This window comes from Sturnira hondurensis, unplaced genomic scaffold, assembly GCF_014824575.4.
Source record: "Sturnira hondurensis isolate 20B ecotype Veracruz unplaced genomic scaffold, ASM1482457v3 Scaffold0023226, whole genome shotgun sequence".
NCBI lineage: Eukaryota > Metazoa > Chordata > Mammalia > Chiroptera > Phyllostomidae > Sturnira > Sturnira hondurensis.
The window spans coordinates 3,315,426-3,337,882 of NW_028095857.1; the positions used below are offsets into that span (position 1 = coordinate 3,315,426).

At 40.0% G+C, this 22,457-nt stretch overlaps 1 protein-coding gene across 4 annotated transcripts in view; it reads right to left on the minus strand.

Moving 5' to 3' along the window:
* Positions 1 to 22,457, minus strand: part of SYTL4 (synaptotagmin like 4) — a 43,646-nt gene that overhangs the window by 8,879 nt on the left and 12,310 nt on the right. The window contains exons 3-8 of one of the 4 annotated variants that reach the window (XM_037037382.1): positions 9,473 to 9,563; positions 9,254 to 9,321; positions 8,643 to 8,741; positions 7,293 to 7,471; positions 6,893 to 6,995; positions 2,285 to 2,446 (exon numbers count right to left, since the gene is read on the minus strand). In XM_037037382.1, coding sequence (XP_036893277.1) covers positions 2,285 to 2,446; positions 6,893 to 6,995; positions 7,293 to 7,471; positions 8,643 to 8,741; positions 9,254 to 9,321; positions 9,473 to 9,563 — 702 coding nt within the window. Of the gene's footprint in view, positions 1 to 2,284; positions 2,447 to 6,892; positions 6,996 to 7,292; positions 7,472 to 8,642; positions 8,748 to 9,253; positions 9,358 to 9,472; positions 9,564 to 22,457 lie in introns of all 4 variants that reach the window. The other 3 variants (XM_037037381.1, XM_037037380.1, XM_037037379.1) reach the window with 3 other exon arrangements.

Consider the following 22,457-nt stretch of genomic DNA (forward strand, 5'->3'; position numbering starts at 1 on the left):
TACATCCCAATAAATTCAATAAATTCAGTTCTACACCTGAAATTTGTGTAATGTTATTAACTAGTTGTTACCCCATACATTTAATGTAAAAAAGAAAAAAAGAGTAAGTGAGGTAGATGCCTGGAAGTGAAAACTCACTGGGAGGCAAATAGATTACTGGGTGAAAAAGCAGAAATAATAAATATAGGATGTTTTTAAGTTAAAATAGATTTATAATAATAACATAGTCTTTTTGTTGTTTATTAAATGTCTACATATTTTTAATTTCTACATTGTGAACTTCAATGGACTCTTAAGAACTGGAGGTTAGCTCAAAATTGGTGTGTTTGTTTCAGTAGCACATTTTCATTCTTGCTCAAAATAACTGCAAAGACCAAATTCCTCTATTTTAATGTAGTTTTTCATTTTAGTTCATGATGGTTTATTGTAATGTTTTCAAAATAACTGTATCTACTGTAGGCCCCTGAGAGAATGGCTTGCGTGACAAATGCTTGAGAAATTCTAAATTTCTAATAATATGCTATAGCTTTGTGATAATTTTTTTGTTTTTATTAATATTTAAAGGGAAAATTAATATGTTATTGCCTTTTTGGAAGGCAGTAGTTATCAAAATATTGAATGTACATTTCCTTTGACTCAGAATTCAATCACCAGAAATGTTGCCTATGGTTACATTTCAAAAAGGCCAAGATATATTATAACATAGGTTTTTCACAGTGAACAAAAAAAATATTTAAATGCTCATCAGTGGGGGAATAGTAAATAAATTACAATACAGGCACATGAAAGATACTATACAGCATTTAAAATGAGACAGACTTCTAAGTAATAACATAAAAAGATGTCCATGATCAATGATAGATTATTAAATAAAAAATCAAGATATATAAACACAATGACGTTTGTATGAGCTTATTTGTGTACAAAGAAAAAATGTAAATCTTTATGTGTACATCTGTGCTGCTTAATACAAAATTTCTATAAAGATATACAAGTAGTTGATAAACTGGTTATTTCTAAGGAACAGAACCTACTTTTCTCCTTATACATGTTTATGTTGTTTTAATTTTGAACCATGTGCATATAAATCCTTTTATTCTTATTTTTCTTAATAAGTGATATATTTTATATATGTATATAAAAGTATATACATACACATACTGTAAAAAGTTCAAATAATATAAAAGGGCATATAGAGATAACTAAATTACCTGCCCACCTCAGTCTGTCTTCCTAGAGGCAGCCACTACCACTAGTTTCTTGTCTATCTTTCCAAAGATATTCTATGGACCATGTCCCATTATTTGCATTTAAAGTGCTAGGATAAAAAATTTTAACAGAAGAACCTTGCCATTGAATAGTTCTGATAATCAAGAAGTTCTATCTCTGTCCTAACAAATTCATCTTAAACAGAGTGACAGCAACCTACTGAATGCCCATTATGTGCCAAGCACTAATTGGTACTTTGCACACAATCCTGCAAAAAAGAAAGTCTTTACAGATGAAAAAACTAAGGCTCACAGAAGCTAGGTGACTTACCTACCATACTTTTTGGACCACAAGACACACCCAGGTTTTAGAGGAGGAAAACAGAAAAATTTTTGAAGCAAAAGATGTGGTAAAACATTTAATAACATAAATAACATAATATTTCACCAATGTAAATGTAAACAGAGCTCAACAGCAGCATTAACAACCATTATTCCTCCCAAATTTGGGGGTGGGGTGGAGAAAGTGCACCTTATAGTCCAAAAAGTATGGGTAAGTTATTTTATATGTTAGGTGATTTAACTACCTGGCAAATAGCAGAACCAGAATTCAAATCCAGGTCTGCATTCAGATCCCAAGCACTATTTTTCACACTACTACACTCTCACCTGAGGTAGCATCTCCATTTTTCACTGACCTGTGTGACCAAGAGCACAGCAATTGGAAGTAAAGAAATTTTACTTCCCATTTCTTTGGTGAAAATTTTAGCTTGGAAAAGGAGTGCAAATTAGGATACACCCAAAAGGTTAGCTAAGAGAAGAGATGCAAGTTAGGATGTTAGACTAGACTCTGGAAGGTTAGGAGGCAAATCGTGGCACACATATGACAGACTTTTCAAAGGAAAACTATGGCTTCATCCTTTGCCAGGCCATCCAAGTGCTTAGAAACTCCAGCAAGATGCACTAGAACTATACAGCAGACTACATTCAAAGATATTACCCATGTGTACCAGCAAGAGACACTGCAGACAATTCTACTTCATATCCAAATTGCCTGAATTGTAAAAGCAGACTACCTTTCCATGCAAAGGCAGGCAATGATCCAGTTTCTTGTCAAGCTTCCAGGAATCCATCTGGACATCTGCTTCTCCAAGAAAAGTATTTCTACCAAAACGACCATGATGCCAAACTGAGAACTGCAACGTTCGCTGGAACAGGAGAGATTCAGGGATCTCATACTGTAAAAACAAGCCCAAGATGATTATTGATAATTCCTCGGCAAAGATTATTCCAACATATGAGCAACCAGTCCCAAAGTCCATAGTACTAAATATTGTATTATTATAGTCCCTAAATCACTATGAGTTTCCTCAGTTAAAAGCTTTCACTTACCCTATTTCATAAAAACCTACCATATTCCATGCGAGGGCCTGGAATTAATTTTTCCTTGAGTGGGTAAGAGAACACTGGAACATTCCCCCACAAAATGCTCAGAGACTCCTGATCCCAAATGATGCTTTTTAAATTTTACTTTTCAATTATAGTTTTATTTAACATACTTTTCTATCACTTTCAGGTGTACAATATAGTGGTTAGGCAATCATATACAAAGTGTACCACCCAATATTTCAAGTACCCACCTGGCACCATACATAGTTATTACAATATTGCTGACTATATTCCCTATGCTACACCATATTTTTCAAACTATAAGACACAGTTATTTTTACCCCATTTTTGCTACAGATTTTTTTTTCTTATTTTCCTCCTCTAAAACCTAGGTGTGTCTTACAATGCAGAACTAAGATGCACCTAGGTTTTAGAGTTGGAAATAGGAAAAAAATTTGAAGCAAAAAATGTGTTTAAAAGTGTGCCTTATAAGACTATAAGGCTGAAAATATGGTGCTTTACATCTCCATGATTATTTTGTAATGACCAATTTATACTTTTTAAGCCTTTTACCTTTTTCACTCAGTCCCCCAATCACCCTCCCCTTTGGCACCCACATCACTGTGTTCTCTGTAAGTCTGTTTCTGTTTTGTTTGTTTATTTTGTTCTTTACATCCCACATATAAGTAAAATCATATGGTATTTGTATTTCTTAGTATGACTTATTTCACTTAGTAAAATACTCTCTAGGCCCATCCATGCTGTTACAAAAAGTAGCATGTTCTTTTTTATGGCTGAGTAATACTTCATTGTATATATGTATCACTACTTTTCTACCCAGCCATCTATTGATGGGAACTTGGGTTGCTTCCATATCTTGGCTATTATCAATAATGTTGGAATGAACATGGAGATTCATATATTCTTTTTTTTCTAGCTTGTTGACCTTCTTTTTTTCATTAATGTTTTATTGTTTATTCTATTACAGTTGTCCCAATTTTCTCCCTTTGCCCTCCTACCCAGCCTGCCCACCACTTCCACAGTCAATTCCTGCACTATTATCCATGTCCATGGGTTCTTCATATATGAGGTCTGTCCAGAAAGTATTCAGCCACATAATATGAAAAATAGACACATTTATTGAAGATACAAGAAACATTGTACATAGGACAATGATACCTCACTCCCCTTCAAAGTAGGCACTTGGGGCCTGACATGGTTCTCCCATTCGCCATCAGCTGCCCTGTCCTGTTTTTCTGAATCCCATCAAAGATCTGAAATCTCTTCACCTTCAAAGGTGATTTTAGTTTTGGGAAAACCAGAAGTCACAGGGTACCAAATTTGGGTTGTAGTGGTGCTGAGTCTCCTGGATGATTTGATATTTTGGCAAAAAACTCTGCATAATGTGTGATGCATGAGCAGATGCATTGTGATGAAGCTGCAATCACCAGTTGCCCATAGTTACAGCCTTCTGAATCATCTGAACAGTTTTCACAGAGGAATGTTCAAATTTAATGCAAATTTTGATGCAGATTTGTTGCTGTACTTGCTCAGTCATTTTGAATGTGACAACCACACAGTACACACATTCATCAATAGCATCTACTGCCCCCACTGACTGGTACAGTGAAGTCATCATTGTTCATGCATGTCCATTCCAGTCCACTCTCCTTGGCTGCCAGGTTACATCAGTGTTGTGCACTATTCTCCTTATACCAACAATGGTTGGACTTTTTCTGGACAGACCTCCTATGTACTTTTTAATTGGTGTTTTGAGTTTCTTCATATATATACACAGAATTGCAATTACTGAGTTTTAAGGCAGTTCCATTTTTAATTTTTTTGAGGCTATCTCTATACTGTTTTCCACAGTGGTTGTACCAGTCTGCATTCCCACCAACAGCTTATGCGGGTTCCCTTTTTGCCACATCCTGGCCAACACTTGATATTTGTTGATTTACTGATGATAGCCATTCTGACAGGTATGAGGTGTTATTGCTCTGTGGCTTTGTTATATATTTCTCTTCATAGTTTGAAGATGATAAGTGTAAATTTTTTTCTTTCAATGTTCAGTAAAAATTCACCTGTGAAGTCTACCAGTCAAGAACACTTTTTTATTGGAAGGTTTTTTTAATACTGTTTCGATTTTGTTGGTTATAATTGTTCTGATAAAATATCATGTCTCCTCATTTTGGCTGCTTCTCTGTTTGTTCCTATGTATTCAATAGATACACTATTTCTCCCAGTTTTTATAGGGTGGTCTTATGTAATAGGTGTTCTGTGGGTCTTAGGGGTGCAGTTTCTGTGATTACATGAGCTGGGTACTTTACGAGTGTCTCTTGTGTGGGTTATATGATCCTTCCCACCTGTTGTATTTCAGTGTTGATTGCTGTTGGCCCAACTGGGTGGGGTTCACCAACAGGCTGGCTGCCTTTGACGTTTACCCTGACCACAGTGTATGAGCTGCTGACCCCATGAGGTAGAAGAACTCACACCTGCAGGCTCTGCTGCATGCTGAGACCTCCCTTTGACTATGCCATCTGTGGAGTTAATCAGGTCATGTTCTGATGCGGTCTGAAGCTAGCCACCAATGTATTGGTTCTGGAGCCTCTTAGGAGGGACTCCAGTGCATGTCAATTTTAGACACTGTCTGTAGTAGATCCCAGGATACCTGTTGGAAGCTGCAAGGCAATCCATGGTTGTTAGCTGCCCTTGCAGAGTTTGGGTTCTCTTTAGAGGCAGAAGGCTATGCACTGAGGCTGTCCGCCACCAGTACTGAGCCTGGGGAAGGTCATCAAAAATCCCAAGACACCCCAAAACTCATCACTGCCTGCTGGCTTCCCATTAGACTCAGCCTCTAAAAGAGCCTCTGGCAGTACATGAGTTGTACTCATGTACATGAGTTGTATGAGGCAGGCTCTCAGTGAATTACCAGGTAGGGCTATGTGTTTCATGGAGACTCAAAGAAGACACAAGTGCTGGGTCTGAGGCCACTTGGCAAAACTCTCAGAGTTTGCCAAGGTCAGCAGCTACCTTCCTGAGGCCTGAAGACCTTTGCAGTGTGGCAGGTTTTAGGGAGTTGGCAGAGAGAGGCTAGTGCCTCTCCCCAGGCTGATGCTGTAGGATCATGAAAACCAGACAAACACAGGAACAGTGGCTCCTTCTTGTATGGGGGGGAGAAAGTGGCCCTCATCCAAAAGCCACACAACTCAGTCTCTCCCTGTGTGCCTCTGGTACTCCCTGAGTTTGCCTGAACTTCCTTGGGAATTTTCAAGAAACACTGTAATGTGGGTTCAGGCTGTAGGCTACAAGTAGATCTCTCCACCGGGAGTGATCTTGGCAGGACAGGGTCTCAGGTAGTTGGTGGAGGGAGTGGGGGACGTAGTGAATCTCTTCCAGTTAATGCCATATGGAGAAGTGTTCTCCACCCAGGAAAGATGGCATCTATGGGCAGTATAAAAAAGAGACCCAGCACAGGGACATTGGTGGCATCCCTCCAGCCCTTTCCCCAAAGCCACTCAACCCACTTTCTCCCTGTATTGACTCTGGTCCCCTCTGACCCACCATGCCTTCTATAGACAACAGGGTGAGTGCCTGCAGGTGAGATTCTGTGCAGTGGTCCTTTAAGAAAATGCCTGGGTTTCTTGCAGTTACCTATCTCACCTGGATGGATGGAATCCTGCTTATTTTTGCAGCCAGATATTATATGGGGTCTTTTTCGCAACTCTGGCGCTCTGGGCTAGTGAGGCCAGAATAGGTTTGAGGCTCCTTACTCTTCTGGGGGGACTTCTTCAGCTGAAATATTCCTTCAGATTTCACACTGCCACACATGATTACAAGGCCATCCCTTTTTGTAACTCCATCATTCCTACCACCAGTCTTGACATGCTTCTTCTGTATATCCTTAGTTATGACTTCTGTTCAGCTAGTCCTCAGATGGATATTCAGGTTGATTGTTTTGTAGTTTAGTTGTAATTTTGATATGGTCCTGGGAGAAGGTAACTGCAACTTCCATTAACTCTGTCTGACACCATCTTGAATCCCCCTGATGACTTTTTAAACTGAGATTGGTGGCCACCCTAATCTCCAATTTCACAATAATCCAAGAAAGCCAGGTCACCTGTTTTCTCTTCTATGAAAAGCCAGGATGTGAACAGATACCCAGAGTGTATCCTCAGACACAGACATGGCCACTGAAAAGCATGTCAACCAGCCATGTAGCCAGAGAATAACTACAGCTTACTTAATGCACAAGACAGGACACACTGTATTTCCCTCAAGGTCTAGATACTTACTCTGAAGATCTCATCATATAGTGGATTGACAGTGTCCCGCTTGATGCTGGTTTTTCTTTTCCCTTGCCGAGACTTGTCAGGCAGCAGATAGGTCTTCACATATCTAGAAACCAAGAAGAGTTCTAAGTAATTCATCATCTCTTCTCAGCCCATTCCTCAATTACCTGCTTTCCATTTTATATATGCCATGAGGAAATTAGAATGTTACATCAAGCCCTCTTAGACATGCCATTCTTTCATTTTCCCAATTCTGGCCCCTTTCTCACATCTCTCCTAACCACTCTCAACCATAAAGTTTTGTCCTCCCAGGAAGTGATAACCTCAGTTCAAGAGCTCTCAAATAGATGCCAGGGTCTGAACTCTCATCTCAGAACATCAGTAAGGTTCTAGAAATACTCACGGATTAGAGCGCTTTTTGGCTTCATCGGCATAAGCCAGCTGATGGCACTCCTTCACATGGATGATCAGAGTCTGTGTTTGTTGCTCATACTTCAGGGAAAAGGCAATCTTGCCGGTCACAGAGATGTTTCCAAAATCGCCAGCTGCACTATAGATGCTCATTGTGCTGCCTATTGTACTCTAAAGATAAAGCACTCACAGACATCTGGCAAAGGCATACTCCCCTGCCCACATGGCTCACATATTTCCTCATGATAAAAAATACCACTGAATAAAATGCAAGTTTCAAAAGTCCCTACAACAGGCCAGTACTGCCAACAATCTTGTACTCAGAGTATAAGAGACATCTAGAAGAACTTTCACAATCATTCAGGTTAATAAATCAGCTCATGGCTTACATAGGCCTTTAGCTTCTCTTCTTTCCCTCTTTTTAGATATTTAATTATTAATTTTGGTTTCACCAGATGGTGGGCAAGGTATAGAGGCAAGTTGGACCTAAGTCTATTTTTGGTATATGTTATATATGCTAAAACATTGGTGAGAAGGGAACAGTTACTAATTAAAACAAAGTGCTTTCATTATCTGTGAGTTTATCTATCTTAGCCCTATCAAGGCCTACAGAAAGAAGTAAATGAGTCAGAATTGGGGAGAAAAATCCCTCCAAATGTAAAAAGACATCTTCTTCTCAGGTATTGATGAGCTGTGCAAGCCTGCTATTCTCTTCCTGTGTGTGAGCAGGAACAAACTCTAATTATCCTGGTTCCTGACTCTTGTAACTAAGCCTTGATTCTTTAATTTTCTTTTAACTTCATTATTCTAATTGGTATTGTTGCTCCTTAATCATACTGTGCTGCCAATTAATCCTACCAGGACCCTTCTCATGATACTCACTACTCTTGAATGTGAGATTTGAGCTGGGCTCAGATAAAGAAATCTGATCTTGCTTATTTCATGGCCTGAGTAACTCTTTATGGGAGAATTTACAGGTTACTGTTCACAAAGCTGTGATGAAGTACACCTCTAGCCCTAATTGTTATGCAACATAAGAATTTCCAAACCCACCTCCATGTGTCCTATTGGGGAGAAAATAAAGACAACTGTAATTGAACAAAAATAAAATAATTTAAATTAAAAATTAAAAAAAAGATTCTCTAGAGCAGAAGCTAAGGAAGTCACCTCACTGTGCAGTAAGCAACCAATGTATAATTTGAGGACAGGAATAAATGCATCCAAGTACCTGGAAAGAGTGACTAACTAGACTGACTCTAGTCACTGACTCTGCTCCAAGGAACCAATTTCTCCCTTCCTGGTATTCCAACCTGTGTATGCCCAAAGAACTAATACAACTTACCATGGAGGAGCCACTTTGCAGGCTGCTTCTGGCTAGTTTCTGGCGATGCATCTTCACCAAGTGGTCAATGTCTTCTTCTTCCTCTTCTTCTTCCTCTTCCTCAAGCAATAAATAGAGATTCAGAGTTAATAAAAATAAGAAATAGCAGAAAGACCAATATCCTGCCTTTAGTGGAGCCATTACTGTTGCTAAGTTCTGACATATCATGTGAACATGTATGCAGATATCCTTATTTTATGCCCCCCCCATTTCAGGCTTATAAACTATATTCTAACCATCCATCTTAAATATTAAAGAATAAGATTAAGAATATCTCTTTCACATCTGACTTCCCCAATCCACTCACCTGTTTAGATTTTAATCAAAATAAGTATTTATTTGAGCACCCAAACATATATCAAGCAATGTATTAGAAGATAACATAGACAGTGAAGACAGTCTTTTTCTTAAGTAATTCAGTAACCAGATTTACTTTAGTAATTTGGGAAAACAAACATTCATGTTGCATTTTCCTAAAGTATAACAGGTTGATTGAGATTACCGGGTATTAAAGTCAACTCTAGATATATAAAATTTCACATAGTGATCAAATGAAATACAAAGGTAGTTACCATATCCAGACTGAGGCCAGGGACAGATTGGCTTCTGTCTCCCAAGGAACCACTTTCATGCCCCACATCTTCAGGACGAAGATCAATCACAGATTTAGTATATTCTGAGTAAAAGATCAAAATCTCAAATCAAAAGATACATACTATTCTCCATACCAAGAACCCATTGAGGGTACTGAGAACTTCAATTTCAAAAGGCCATGAAAGAAAAAAAGCTACCTGAAGGCCTGAGGATTTTTCTGGCATTCTTCTTGAATATCATTTCACACTCATTGACAGATATCACATTTTGAACCCCAGGCTGAGTTCCCTAAGAAGGAATAGAATAGGAAATGAAAACGGACAGTTGGATAATTGAAAGTATATAGTAGGAGCCCTGGATGGTGTAGCTCAGTAGATTGAGAGCGGGCCTGCGAACCACATGGTCGCGGTTCAATTCCCAGTCAGGGCACATGCCTGGGTTGCAGGCCAGTTCCTGGCAGGGGACACACCAGAGGCAACCATACATTGATATTTCTCTCCCTCTCTCCTTCCCTTCCCCTCTAAAGATAAATAAATAAAATCTTTAAAAAAACACAGAAAGAATGTCAATAATAGAAAGGGCCTTAATAAAAAAAAAAAGAAAAGAAAGTATATAGTAGGAAAGGATAGCCTCAAAAAGAACAAGGCTCAGGGAATTGATCCAAGATGGTAGCCTGGTGGAAGTTATACTCACCTTCTCTCAGGACCACACCAAAATTACAAATAAATTGTAAAACAATCAACCTGGATAACCATCTAAAAACTAGTTGAACAGAAGTCTTATAAGTAATGATAAACAGAAGTAGCTACTTCAAGACTGGCAGGAAGAGTGGAAATGCAAAAAGGGCTGACCCTGTGCCCACATGTGGAGGTTAACAATCTGTAGAGATATCTCAGCTGCAGAGTTCCCCCTTGAGGAACAAAAGGTTTCAACCCCATGCCGGGCTTCCCAACCCAGGATACAAGTACACAGGAGAAGAGCACACATAAGATCTGGTTTTGAAAACTAGCGAGGATTCCATCCATCTGCATGAGGTGGGAAACTGCTGGAAACTCGGTCACTCTCTGAAAAAAAAACAGTGCACAAAATCTCATTTGCAGGCACTCACCCTGGGCTCCAGGGGAGAGATGGTAGCTCAGAGGGTACCGGCATCATACAGGGAGAAATTAAGTTGTGTGGCTTCAGGGACATGGCTAGAAGGACAGCTACCAATGTCCATGTATTGAGATCCTCTCCCACACTGTACATAGAGACCATCAGATACTGGGTCAAGCACTTCCCTTCATGGGACATCAGCCCAGAGAGCTACACAAGCCTGGGGCCTGCCAATACCCTTAGGCTCCACCCTGCCAAGCTCACGCTCAGCTGTGGGCTTTGCCAACAGCAACCAGCTTGGCCCTGCATTGCAGTCTTTCTTTAAAAATCCTCAAGGGAATATAAGACAGAAAACTGTACTTGAACAAGAATTAAATTAAAAAAAAATCCTCAAGGAGCCCTGGCTGGTGTGGCTTAGTAGATTGAGCATAGGCCTGAGAACCAAAAGGTCACTGATTCAATTCCTGGTCAGGGCACATGCCTGGGTTGCAGGCCAAATCCCCAGGTGGGGGTGTGCAAGAGGCAACCAGTTCATGTTTCTCTCGCACATTGATGTCTCTATCCCTCTCTTTCTCCCTCCCTCGCTCCTCTCTAAAAATAAATAAGTAAAATCTTTTTAAAATTTATCAAGGAATTCCAGGCAATCTCTGTGGGTGTCAGAGACATACAGAGAGGCTGAGTTGAGTGGCTTTAGGGCAAGGGATGTCTTCCCACATCTTTAAGAGGCACTATCATTTCTGGGAAGAATCACCCTTCTGCAAGGCCAAATCTTAATCTGTTCTAACCTGATGAACTCTACTGCCCCCACTCTGATAACTACCTTAGACCCGGTTCTACCCCAAAGGTTAGGTTGGTAAACACCAGGCAGGTAGCACCTGTCCTTTTCTCCAGAGACTTTTGCTGAGTGGCCTCATCCCAGCACTAGTGGTGAATTTAAATCTTTGTTAATCTGATAAATACCACTTACAATTACCTGGGAACTAATTGAAAACATGCCTTATGTAACTCATGTACTGCCTGAGGCCTTTCACTACTTGAGACTAACAGGCAGCTGGAAAGTGGGGGCAGGTATTGGAGTGCCTTGAGCCTTGTGCTTACCTGCCCCAGGCCCAGTACTGGTGGCAGCCAGCCTTGACATGTATCTTGGCCCCTCCCATTTGCATCCAGACCAAAAATAGGCAGCTACAAACCATGGATCACTTTGTAGCTCCTAGAAGGTAGGTCAGGGAACATCACAGGCGGCATCTGGCATTGGCCTGCAACAGAGTCTCACCTAATAGGCCCCAGAACCAACACACCCAGTGGCTGGTTTCAGATCACATGAGAGCACGACCCAGTTAGCTCCAAAAGTGGCACACCCAAAGGGAGGTCTTGATAGGCAACAGACTTTCTAGGGAGAATTCTGCTTCTTGGAGTCAGCCTCCACACAGCAACTCACACACTATGTGGTTCAGGTCAATTCTTCACAGTCAGCCAGCCTTAGGATAAACAACACCAACAGACAGGCCAACAATAATAAAGACCCAACTCCAATAGGAGGGCTGTCATAAGCCACACAAGGGGCAGGCCAGAGTCACCCAGCTCAGGTATTTAGGGAGAATATGCCACTGAACCCAACAATACAGCTACCACATAAGGCCACCCTACCAAGACTGGGACACATAGCAAATCTACCTAATAAATAGAGACAAATACAGAAAGGCAGCCAAAATGTAGAGACAAAAAAATTCAACAAATTAAAGAACAGGAAAAGTCTCCAGAAAAAGAACTAAATGAAATAGAGGTAGGAAATCTACCAGGTACAGAGTTCAAAAAAATAGTTATAAGGATGCCCAAGGAATTTAGAAGAAAAGTGGATGGCCCTGGCTGGTGTGGCTCAGTGGATTGAGTGCTGGACTGGAAGTCAAAAGGTCACTGGTTTGATTGCCAGTCAGGGCGCATGCCTGGGTTGCAGGTCAGGTCGCCAGTTGGGGGCGTGTGAAAAGCAACCAATCAATGTATCTCTCCCATGTTTCTCTCCTTCACTTTTTCCCTCCCTTCCTTGCTCCCCAATAGTAAATAAATAAAATGTTTTAAAAAATAAAGAATGGATGAACTCAGAATTTCAAAAATGAGATATTAAGCATAAGGAAGGACACAGAAACCATAACAAAAAAAGTCAGAAATGAAGAATACATTACATTATCTGGAATGAAGACTACACTAGAAGAAGTCAATCACAGATTAGATAAAGCACAAGTTCAAATCAGTGATTTGGAAGACAATGTAGCAAAAAATATTTTTTTAAATGAGGAAATTTTCATGGACATCTGGACAACAGCAAACCTAACAACATCTGTCATCTGGGTACGAGAAGGTGAAGAGAGAAAGAAAGTAACTGAGAATCTACTTGAAGAAATAATGACTGAAAACTTCTTTAACTTAATGAAGAAGACACATAAGTCTAGGAAGCACAGAGAGCCCCAAACAAGTTGAACCCAAAGAGGCCCATGCCAAGACACATCATAATTAAAATGAAAAAAGCTAAAGACAACAAAAAACTCATAAAAGAAGCAAGAGAAAGACAGTTAGCTACCTATAAAGGTTGCCCCCATAAGACTATCAGCTGATTTCTCAACAGAAACTTTTCAGCCCATAAGAGATGAGCACAAAATATTGAAAGTGATTAAAAAGGACCTATAATCAAGATTACTCTGCCCAACAAGGCTACCATTTAAATTGGAAGGAAAATGAAGAGCTTTCCAGACAAGGAAAAACTAAAGGAATTTATCACCACCAAACCACTATTACAAACTATGTTAAAGGTAATTACCTAATAATAATTTAAAAATAAAAAGGAGGAATATAAATATAAATCATAAAATGGCAATAAAAACAAATACCATATGATCTCACCTTTAGCAGGAACCTAAAAAACAAAGCAAATAAACAAGCAAAATATAACCAAAGACACTGAAATACAGAACAGGCTGACAGTGATCAGAGGGGAGAGGGAAAGGAATTTCAGGGGAAAAGAGGAAAGGTTTACAGGAACAAGTATAAAGGACACCTGGACTAAAACAAGGTGGTTGGAAATAGGAGGAAGTGGGGGAGGACTGGAGGGTGGGCTGGGATGGGAGTAAAAGGCAGAAAACTGTACTTGAACAACAATTAAACTTTAAAAAGTCAATTAAATAAATAAATAAATAAATAGAGACCTATAAATAATCACCTTAAATGTAAATGAATTAAATGGTCCAGTTAAAGACATAGGGTAGCTGAATGAATAAGAAGACCTATATATATACTGTCAACAAGAAACTCATTTCAGATCAAAAGACATATACAGATTGAAAGTAAAGGGTAGATAAAGATAGTTCATGCAAATGGAAATGAAAGAAGCTGGGATATTAATAGTTATATCAGACAAAACAAACTTTAAAACAAAGGCTATAAGAAGACAGAGAAGGACATTACATAACAATAAAGGGATCAATCCATAAAATTATCCTTCTAAACATTTATGCACCCAACCTAGGAGCACCCAAATATACAAAGCAAATATTGATAAACATAAAGGGTAAGATCAACAGCAATACAGTCATAGTAGGGGATATTAACACCCTGTTGACATCAATTAATACATTGTCCAGAAAATCAACAAGGAAATAGTGGCCTTAAATGACACACTGGACCATATGGATTTAATGTTTTCAGAGTGTTTCACCCCCAAACTGAAGAATATATGTTATTTTCAAGTGCACATGAAACTTATTCCAGAATAGACCACATGTTAGGACACAAAAGAAGTCTCAAAATTTAAGATGATTGAAATCATATCAAGCATCTTCTCTGACAACAATGGTATGAAACTAGGAAGCAATTACAAGAAAAACCTGAAAAGCACACAAACACATGTAGATTAAATAACATATCACTAAATAATAAGTGGGTTAACAATGAGATCAAGGGAGAAATCAAAAGATGCCCTGAGACAAATAAAAATAATGCAACAACCCCAAATTTATGGGATGCAGTGAAAGCAGTCAGTCCTAAGATGGAAATTCATAGCATTACAGGCCTATCTGAAGAAAAATCTCAAATAATCTAACACCAAAAGGAACTAAAAAAAGAACAAACAAAGTCCAAAGTGAGAAGGAAGAAAATAACAATCATAGTGGAAATAAATGAAATAGAGTTTTAAAAATACAGCTTTGTGCCAGAGTGTATGCTGCTGAGTAAGCATCATTGAAGTCTCCTCTCCTTTAGTCATCATGTCTAAGTCAGAGCCTCCCAAAGAGCCTAAGCACTTCCAGAAGTTCTTTATCAGAGGTTTGGGTTTTGAAACAACCAATTAGAGTCTGAGGAGTGAATATGAGCAATGGGGAATGCTCAAAATATGTGTAGTAATGACAGATTCAAATACCAAGTGCTCTAGAGGCTTTGGGTTTGTCACCTATGCCACTGTAGAGGAGGTAGATGCAGCCATGAATGCAAGGACACATGAGGTAGATGGAAGAAGAGTTGTGGAACCAAAGAGGGGTGTCTCAGGAGAAGATTCTCAAAGACCCAGTGCCCAATTAACTGTGAGTAAGATTTTTATGAGTGGTACTAAAGAAGACACTGAAGAACGTCACCCAAGAGATTATTGTGAACAATATGGGAAAATTGAAGTGACTGAAATTGTGACTGAATGAGGCAGTGGCAAGAAGAGAGCCTTTACTTTTGTAACCTTTGATAACCATGACTCTGTAGACAAGACTGTCATTCAGAAATACCATAATGACCTTCATTTCAATGTCTCTGGTTATATTTTGCTTGCCTGCTTGTTTTGTTGATTAGATTCCCCTTATAGGTAAGATTATATGGTATTTGTCTTTCACCACCTGGCTTATTTCACTTAGCATAATGCAGAATGAACTGACAATAACCAGAGGGGAGGTGGGAGGGGATAATGGGGGACAAGGAGGGAAGGGTTTTCGGGAACATCTATAAAGGACACATGGACAAAACCAAAGAGGGGTAGGATCAAGGGTGGGAAGTGGGGATGGCTGGGGAGGAGGGAGTGGTGGGAGGGAAATGGAGACAACAGTACTTGAAGAACAATAAAAAATAAACAAAAAAGAAATATCATAATGAGTGATCATAACTGTGAAGTAAGGAAAGTCCTATCTAAGTAAGAGCTGACTAGTGCTTAATCCAGCCAAAGAGGTCAGAGTGGTTCTGGAAACTTTGGAGGTGGTCATGGAGGTCGTTTTGGTGGGAATAATAACTTTGGTCATGGAGGAAACTCCAGTGGTCCAGGTGGCTTTGGTGGCAGCTGTGGTAGTAGTGGATGTGGTGGCAGTGGAGATGACTATAATGGATTTGGTAGTGAAGAAAGCAATGTTAGAGGTGAAAGAAGCTACAGATTCTGACAATTACAACAATAAATCTTCAAATTTTGGATTCATGAAAGGAGGAAACTTGAAGGCACAAGCACTGGCCCCAGTAGTGGTGAAGATCAATAGTTTGCCAAACCATGAAACCAAGGCAGCTATGGCAGTTCCAGGAGCAGTGGCAGAAGGTCTTAATTACTCATGGGAAACAAAGCTTAACAGGAGAATAGTCTCAGAGGTGACAGGAAAGCTACAGGTTAGAACAGCTTTGTGAACTCAGCCAAGCATAGCGGTGGCAGGGACTAGCTGCCACACACAAAAAGGCATGTTTTAGACAATACTCATGTGTATGGGAAAAACCCTCAAGGACTATATTTGTGACGGTGTAATAAGTGTATTTGAGTTTCTGTTCTGTAGAAGGTGTAAAGCATTCCAACAAAGGGTTTTAACGTAGATATTTCTTTTGCACCCATGGTGTTTATTGCTAAATGGCATAGTCTAGCATTGTGGTAAATTGTGATAAATAACTGAGTCTTTTAAAAAAATACAAAAAGTCAATGAAACCAAGAGCTGGTTCTTAGAAATGATGAACGTTATTGATAAAACTTTAACCAACTCATCAGAAAAATGATTGTGACAACTAAAATAAATAGAATTAGAAATGAAGGACATAAGGACTTCCGCCAGGATGGAGGCATAGGTGGGAACACTGTGCCTTCTCCCACAACCAATTCTGAATACAACAAAGGTTTGGAGACCAAAGACACAGCAAAAGACAGAAAAGTGAGTTATACGGCAGTCCGACAACCACTAACCGTTCAACAGGGACGGTAAGAGGGGGGAAGCCAGCCAAGAGCAGGGTCGAGCAGGACAGACCCCCCGACCTAGGCGCACAGGCAGCTCGGAACCAGTTGGGGTGCGGGGCAGACTGACTGCAGTCGCACATTCGCGCACAGTGAGATGGACCACACAGGCCCCAGGGGGCGAGGGCTGATGGCGGTGGCACACTTGTGTGCAGTGGGACTAAACGCTTGGGCCCACTAACAGTGGCAGCTGCAGCACCTATGGGGGCCCCAGCAGGAGGCGGCAGAGGGGGCAGCTTAGTTCCTCGTTGACCCCGCCCCCACATAAAACGTCACAACCCAGCGACTTAGTTGCCCTGCTCTGGTGAACACCTTAGGGCTCTGATCCTGCTACCGAACAGGCATGAACAGCCTGAAAGATGGCACAAGAAGAACTCAAAGTCCCAGAGCCAATAACTCTCAGTGACTGAGAAATTGCCAGCCTCTCAGAAGCACAATTCAAAACACTGTTTATCAGGATGCTCACAGAACTGGTTGATTATAGTCACAAATTAGAGGAACATATGAAGGCTAAACTAATTGAAATGAAGGGAGATACACAGGAAACCAATAGCGATGGAAAGGAAACTGGGACTCAAATCAATGGAGTGGACCAGAAGGCAGAACGAAAAATCCAACCAGAAAGGAATGAAGAAATGAGAACTCAAAAAAATAACGAGAGGCTTAGGAACCTCCAGGACATCTTTAAACATTCCAATATCCGAATTATAGGGGTACCAGAAGGGGAAAAGAAACAGCCATGAAAGGAAAACTTATTTGAACAAATAACAAAGGAGAACTTCCCCAGTCTGGCAAAGGACATAGACTTCCAGGAAATCCAGGAAGCTCAGAGAGTCCCAAAGAGGTTGGATCCAAGAAGGAACACACCAAGGCACATCATAATTACATTAGCCAAGACTAAAATGAAGGAGAGAATCCTAGAAGCAGCAAGAGAGAAGGGGACAGTCACCTATAAAGGAGTACCCATCAGACTGTCAGCGGATTTCTCAAAAGAGACCTTACAGGCAAGAAGGAGCTGGAAGGAAGTATTCCAAGTCATGAAATCCAAAGACCTACAGCCAAGATTGCTTTATCCAGCAAAACTTTCATTTAGGATGGAAGGACAGATAAAGTGCTTCTCAGACAAGGTCAAGTTCAAGGAGTTCATCATCACCAAGCCCTTATTATATGAAATGCTAAAGGGACTTATATAAGAAAAAGAAGATGAAAAATGTTAACAGTGAAAGGACAGCAAACTCACAGTTATTAACAACCACACCTTTGCTTTTATAAAAGCAAACCAAGAGGACAGCTAGATCAGGAGTGGAACCATAGAAATGAAGAATACATGGAGGGTTAGCAACAGGGGAGTGGGAGGAGGAGAAGGGGGGAGAAGATACAGAAAATAGCATAGACAGTAGGTAGAAAATAGATAGGGGGGTAAGAATAGTATGGGAAATATAGAATCTAAAGAGCTTGAGACACGTGGTTATAAACTAAGGGAGGGGAGAATTGTGGGGGAGGGAGTGTGCAGGTGGAGGGGAATGAAGGGGGGAATAGAACAACTGTAATGGTATAATCAATAAAATATATAAAAAAAACAGAAAAAAAGAAATGAAGGACATAAACTGACGTAAAATATACAAAATATCCTAAGAAAACACTATGAGCAATTATATGCCCACAAAGTGGACACTCTAAAAGAAATGGATAAATTCCTAGAAACTTAAAATTTCCCAAGACTAGTGTGGTGGTTGCTGAGGGCAGGGGAGTATAAAGGGATTAAATGGTAATGGAAAAAATACAATAAATTATCTGAAGTTTTTAAAAAGATTTTACTTATTTATTTTTGGAGAGAGGGGAAGGGAGGGAGAAAGAGGGAGAGAGAAACACCAATGTGTGGTTGCCTCTCAGACGTCCCTTACCAAGGACTTGGCCTGCAACCGAGGCATGTGCCCTGACTGTGAATTGAACTGGCAACCCTTTACTTTGCAGTCAGTCCATCACTCAATCCACTGAGCCGCACCAGCCAGAGCTGAAGTTTTTTAAAAAGACAAAAAAAAAAAAAAGAAACAGTGGGACTGTTTCTTTCGGGACTGCTCTGCCTGGTTTCAGGAGTCATAACCAGCCCCCATGGCTAAGGATGAGTGAGCGACCTCCAGAATTCCAGCCACAGGAGACAAAAGCTTGTCTCTGGTAGCAAACGCTGCCTCAGCTTACTCCCCTGCCCCCAAAGCATGGTCAAGGTTGATGATGGGTAAGACTCCTCACAGCAAGGGGCAACCTAAGCCAGACACAATCACTTGGGAGGCCATCATGGAAGGACTAAGTAGGGGGGAGGGCTGTGACAAAAAGGGAACAATGGACCCTTGCCCCCAAGCTATTCTGATATAGCCTGAGACTCCATGTCCTCTGAGAGAAGCTCTTCCTGGCTCTAATCCACTTAAGCCTGAAAACCTGTGTGGGGAGGCAGTGCAGCTCCTTGCCTTGCTAGAGCAGCATCGGGGTGATCTGGCATAAGAAAGAATTCCTAAAAATCCTGTGAAACCTGCTTTGCTAAGAGTGTTTTCATTCATATAAGGGTCCGAGCAGGAAATGAGTATGTCTCCCAAAGTTTCTGCAACCCCCTTTCCTGACAGACAATGATTCAGACTAAGCCCTCAGATTTCTTTGAAATGTTACCTACTGTTTGATCCTTGCTGCCCTGTATTCCTGTGTATTACAACCCAATAAAAGCCCCTGGAGGGAGGGGCTCCTGGCCTTTTTCCTCTGAGAAACTGGCCACCTCTCCTCCCCAAGCAGATCATGTCTTGGTAGAGTTTACTTTCATCCGTGGTGGACGGGGGGACTTCAGGGAAAAGTCACCCCCATAAAACAGAATATCTAAGTAGATTAATTATGACCAACACAATACAAAAAAAAAAAAACTCTCAAGAAACAAAACTCCTAGACTTGTAGGCTTTACTGTTGAATTTTGCCAAGCATTCAAAGAAGAATTAACACTTATCCTTCTCAAACTATCCCCAAAAATTTAAGAGAAGAGAAAACTAACAAGGTAATTTTATGAGGGCAGCATTATCTTGATTGAAAAACCAGATAAAGACACTACAAAGAAAAAAATTACAGGCCAATAACACTAATGAATATAGATGATAAAATCCTCAGCAAAATATTAGCAGACCAAATTCAGCAACACATTATAAAAAATCTGCAGTATGATCAAGTGGGATTTATTCCTTGGATGCAAGATTGGTCCAAAGTCCACAAATCAATTAATGGAATAATCATATAAACAAAATGAAGGATGCAAATCATATGATCATATCAATACATGCAGGAAAAGCATTTGACAAAATCTGGTACACATTTATGATAAAAACTCTTAGGGAAGTGTGAATAGAGAGAAGATACCTGAAAATAGTAAAGGTCATATTTGACAAACTCACACCTGACATCATACTCAATGAGCAAAACCTAAAATCATTTCCCTTAAGATCAGGAACAAGACAAGGATGTCCACTTTCACCACTTCTTTTCAACATAGTATTGGAAATCTTATCCAAAACAATCAGACAAGAAAAAAAATAAAAGGCATCCACATTGCAAAGGAAGAAGTAAAACTATCATTATTTTCAGACAACATGATACTATACATAGGTAAGTATAAAAATTCGACCCAAACTATAAGAACTGAAATATGAATTCAGTAAAGTAGCATGATACAAAATTTCAGAAATTGGTTGAAATTTTATACACCAATAATGAATTATCAAAAAGGAAAACTAAAGATTTCCTCTTTTAGTATTTATATTTAAACAATTTTAAATATATTCTATTGATTATGCTATTACAGTTGTCCCATTGTCCCCCCTTTATTCCCCTCCATCCTGCAACCCCCTTCCATCTGTATTTGCCACCCCCCACCTTAGTTCATGCTCATGGGTCACACATATAAGTTTTTTGGCTTCCACATTTCCCATACTACTCTTAACTTCCCCCTGTCTATTTTCTACCTACCACTTATACTACTTATTCCCTATACCTTTTCCCCTATTCCTATCTCCCCTTCCCTGCTGATGACCCTCCATATGATGTCCATTTATGTGATTCTGTTCCTATTATACTTGTTTGCTTAGTTTTTTGTTTGTTTGTTTGTTTAGGTTTGGTTGTTGATAGTTATGAGTTTGTTATCATTTTACTGTTTATATTTTAGATCTTTTTTCTTAGATAAGTCCCTTTGACACTACATATAAGGGCTTGATGGTGATGAACTCCTTGAACTTGACCTTATCTAAGAAGTGCTTTATCTGCCCTTCCATTCTAAATGAAAGCTTTGCTGGCTAGAGCAATCTTGGATGTAGGTTCTTGCCATTCATGACCTGTAATACTTCTCTCCAGCCCCTTCTTGCCTGTAAGGTTTCTTTTGAGAAATCAACTGACACTCTTATGGGCACTCCTTTGTAGGTAACTGTCCCCTTTTCCCATGCTGCACAGAGTGGAGTTTGGGCCTGAGCCTCCTGTAAGAGTATCGGGCTGGGGACTAGATGACCAGGTGCTGGACACCTCAGATTCTGTTGTGGCTAGGCAGGTCTCCTTTTATACAGACTAGTCCCTCACAGAAAATGGAACAGTTAATTCACCAGAAACCATACATTATGGGAAATAATTGGTGACAGACCAAAACATGTGGTGAGGGGGCAACAGGGAAACACTCCCACCATCTTCCCTGAAGACTTAACAGCACCCCCAGGGGGTGACCCAAGTATTCCACCCTCCTTATTGCACTAGAGTCCTCCCTCCTCTGGAGGCAGATGGAGGTGGTACTGTCAGTGCTCTCAGACAGTAGATGAACCACTCCTGAGTCAAGTGCTGATGGAAAGCTGGCAGGGCAGAGCAGTGGGGCCCAGCCAAGCCTGAAGGAGAGAGCCATAGATTTTGGATTGCCTGTAGTCTTGAATAGGCTGCTAGAGTAGGACACCCTCTGACATCACCAGGGGGAAGATCCAGAAAGAGAAGACAGTAGAAAACACTAGATTCTGCTCAGATGAATTCCACCATGTTTTTCATTATTTCAGTTATTTTTGCTCTAGCAGAGCTTAACATTTTTTCTTTTTCTTCAAGTTTGTTCCTATTATTTCACTAATTTGTATTTTAGTTTATTTCAAACCTCGTATTTTATCCTCCCTCCTGTTCTTATATTTATTTTAAATTTTATTTTTCCCTTTCTATACCTTGTTTCTATTCTACACTCTTAATACTTTTCCTCTTCCCAGCCCCTCAACACCATTTTTCTTCCTGTTAGTCATCTCATATTCTTTTTCCCTTTCATACAATATCCTTATTCTCTCTCCATCTTTATTAATCTTTGCTTGTTGGTTGTTGATATGGTAATTGTTGCATTTCTTCATTTTATTCCTAGAGGTTCACCATTTTTGTATTTCAAATCTCTATTTTACCTTTCCCTTCTACTCCATTTTGCTTTCATCTTGTCCTTCTAAGTATATTTTATTGATTATGCTATTACAGTTTTCCCAAATTTTCCCCCTTTACACCCCTCCACCCTGCACCCCCTAACCATCCAGCATTCCCCACCTCTTAGTTCATGTCCATGAGTTGTATATATACGTTCTCTGAATTCTGTTTCCTACACTATTCTTAACCTCTCCCCATCTATTTTATGCCTACCAGTTATGCTTCTTAGTCCCTGTACCTTTCCCACCTATTCCTCCCTTCCCCTTCCCCACTGAAAATGCTCCATGTGATGTTGTCCCTTTCTCTGATTCTGTTCCTATTCTTGTTGTTTGCTTAGTTTTTGTTTTCATTGTTTTTCTTTTTTTTAAGTTCATTTGCTGATAGTTGTTTGTTGTCATTTTATTGTTCATAGTTTT